The 1,634-nt window shown below is 38.7% G+C and overlaps 1 protein-coding gene across 1 annotated transcript in view; it reads right to left on the reverse strand.

Annotated features, from left to right (window-relative positions):
• Window positions 1–492: 492 nt before the first annotated feature.
• The window catches only part of LOC102601625 (phosphatidate phosphatase PAH2-like), an 8,445-nt gene continuing 7,303 nt past the window's right edge, over window positions 493–1,634 (reverse strand). Inside the window, exons 7-9 of the mRNA XM_006354834.2 lie at window positions 1,307–1,435; window positions 1,135–1,232; window positions 493–731 (exon numbers count right to left, since the gene is read on the reverse strand). Coding sequence (XP_006354896.1) covers window positions 710–731; window positions 1,135–1,232; window positions 1,307–1,435 — 249 coding nt within the window. The 3' untranslated portion in view covers window positions 493–709. The remainder of the gene's footprint in view (window positions 732–1,134; window positions 1,233–1,306; window positions 1,436–1,634) is intronic.

Here is a 1,634-nt window from a genome sequence, read left to right on the forward strand (position 1 = left end):
GAATGTTTTCGTGAGCAGTAAGCAGCATATCTCCCCTTATTTTGGGAAAGCTAATGGCCGCGTGTGAATTTTTTCAAGGCAAAGGGTAGCCTGATTCAATATTGTTGTTTACTCTGATCCGATCGAGGTGGTTTTTATTTACCAACATTCTAAAATCCTATGAATGAGAACTTGATCTAAAGTACTCTTATATTACCAGCAATTAGAAGTTCTGAGACACAATTTTCTTTCAATAGTTAATGAATCCATAGAGCAGCATATATATATATAAATAAACATAGAACTCCAATGTTAAAATTATCAAGCACGAAAACACTACCTCATGGTAATAACACTTTTGCCCATATAACAAGAGTTTATATAGGTGACCAAAACCTCTGCAGCTTCTTATGAACTATTACAACATTTTACAAAGTCCAACTCATTCGATCGTTATGGAACTTATTTGTAATTTCCTCCGAAAATTGTTTATATACATGAACGCAGAGCAAATGAGTAAAAAGCAACTATTGATGCATGCTAGTAACTTCCATGAGCAATAGATACAGTTACAGTGAAGCTGTCTTTGGTTAAGCCAAATGTAATTACCAACTCGTCTCTTTATGCAAATAAAGTAAAAGGAGAGAAAAAATACAACAAAGGTTCGCATTGTGAGTCCACTCACACGTGTTTTCTCTTAGCATGCGATATGCAGATCAAGAAGCTATTCTCACATAGTCAGCCTCCGTAAGCTGCACATATGAGCAAACAAGACGGACGGTCATTAAAATGAATGTAATGGTGAAAATGCTCTGATGCTCCACGTCAAGATAGCTAACTGTGAGGGGAACAATTGAAACTCGAGATATCACAGATTAATATCTCTTTGCTCTATCAAATGCTAAACGGTCAAGTATAAAAAGGGGCAGCCCGGTGTACTAAGCTCGCTCTATGCGCGAGGTCTGGGGAAGAGCCGGACCACAAGAGTCTATAGTATGCAGCCTTACCCTGCATTTCTGCAAGAGGCTATTTCCACAGCTCGAACTTGCGACCTCCGGGTCACATGGCAGCAACTTTACCAGTTAAGTCAAGGCTCTCCCCTTCTATATGGTCAAGTATCATCTTTGTGAAAAAAGAAAAGCTAAGAAATCCAACCTGCTCACTGAGGACATGGGTGGAAACAAGTCATTAACACAACCATGTAGACAGGAGTATGACATTGTATCTGTGTTGCGCTTTAGAACAATTTGACCCTGTACACCATCATAATAATATCATCAAAAAACTGCTACTTGCAAAAGGTCCATTACAGTTAACTTCTACATACCTTTGAATTGATGGTGAAGATTTTTCCTTCAGGTATTTCAACCTTGAGGTAGCAGATTTCGTCAGTGTCCCTGTTCCCAAAACCAGCATAAAAAGGATTCCTATCATAAGGGAACAATGCCTTGATTTCCTGCAATTTGAAAGTCGATACTCAATATGTTATAATCTATAATTTTTGCCAAAGCTAAGATGACCTAAGATGAATTGCCGAAAGTTAGTCACTAAAACGTCTACACGGCCCTAAAGAAGTTGCAAATATTATTATTCCAAGAGAAAATCTCTGGTAAAAAGGAGAGGGGGGGGGGGGGGGGGGGGAACCAAAAAAAAGA

Source organism: Solanum tuberosum, unplaced genomic scaffold (genome assembly GCF_000226075.1).
Source record: "Solanum tuberosum cultivar DM 1-3 516 R44 unplaced genomic scaffold, SolTub_3.0 scf00184, whole genome shotgun sequence".
NCBI lineage: Eukaryota > Viridiplantae > Streptophyta > Magnoliopsida > Solanales > Solanaceae > Solanum > Solanum tuberosum.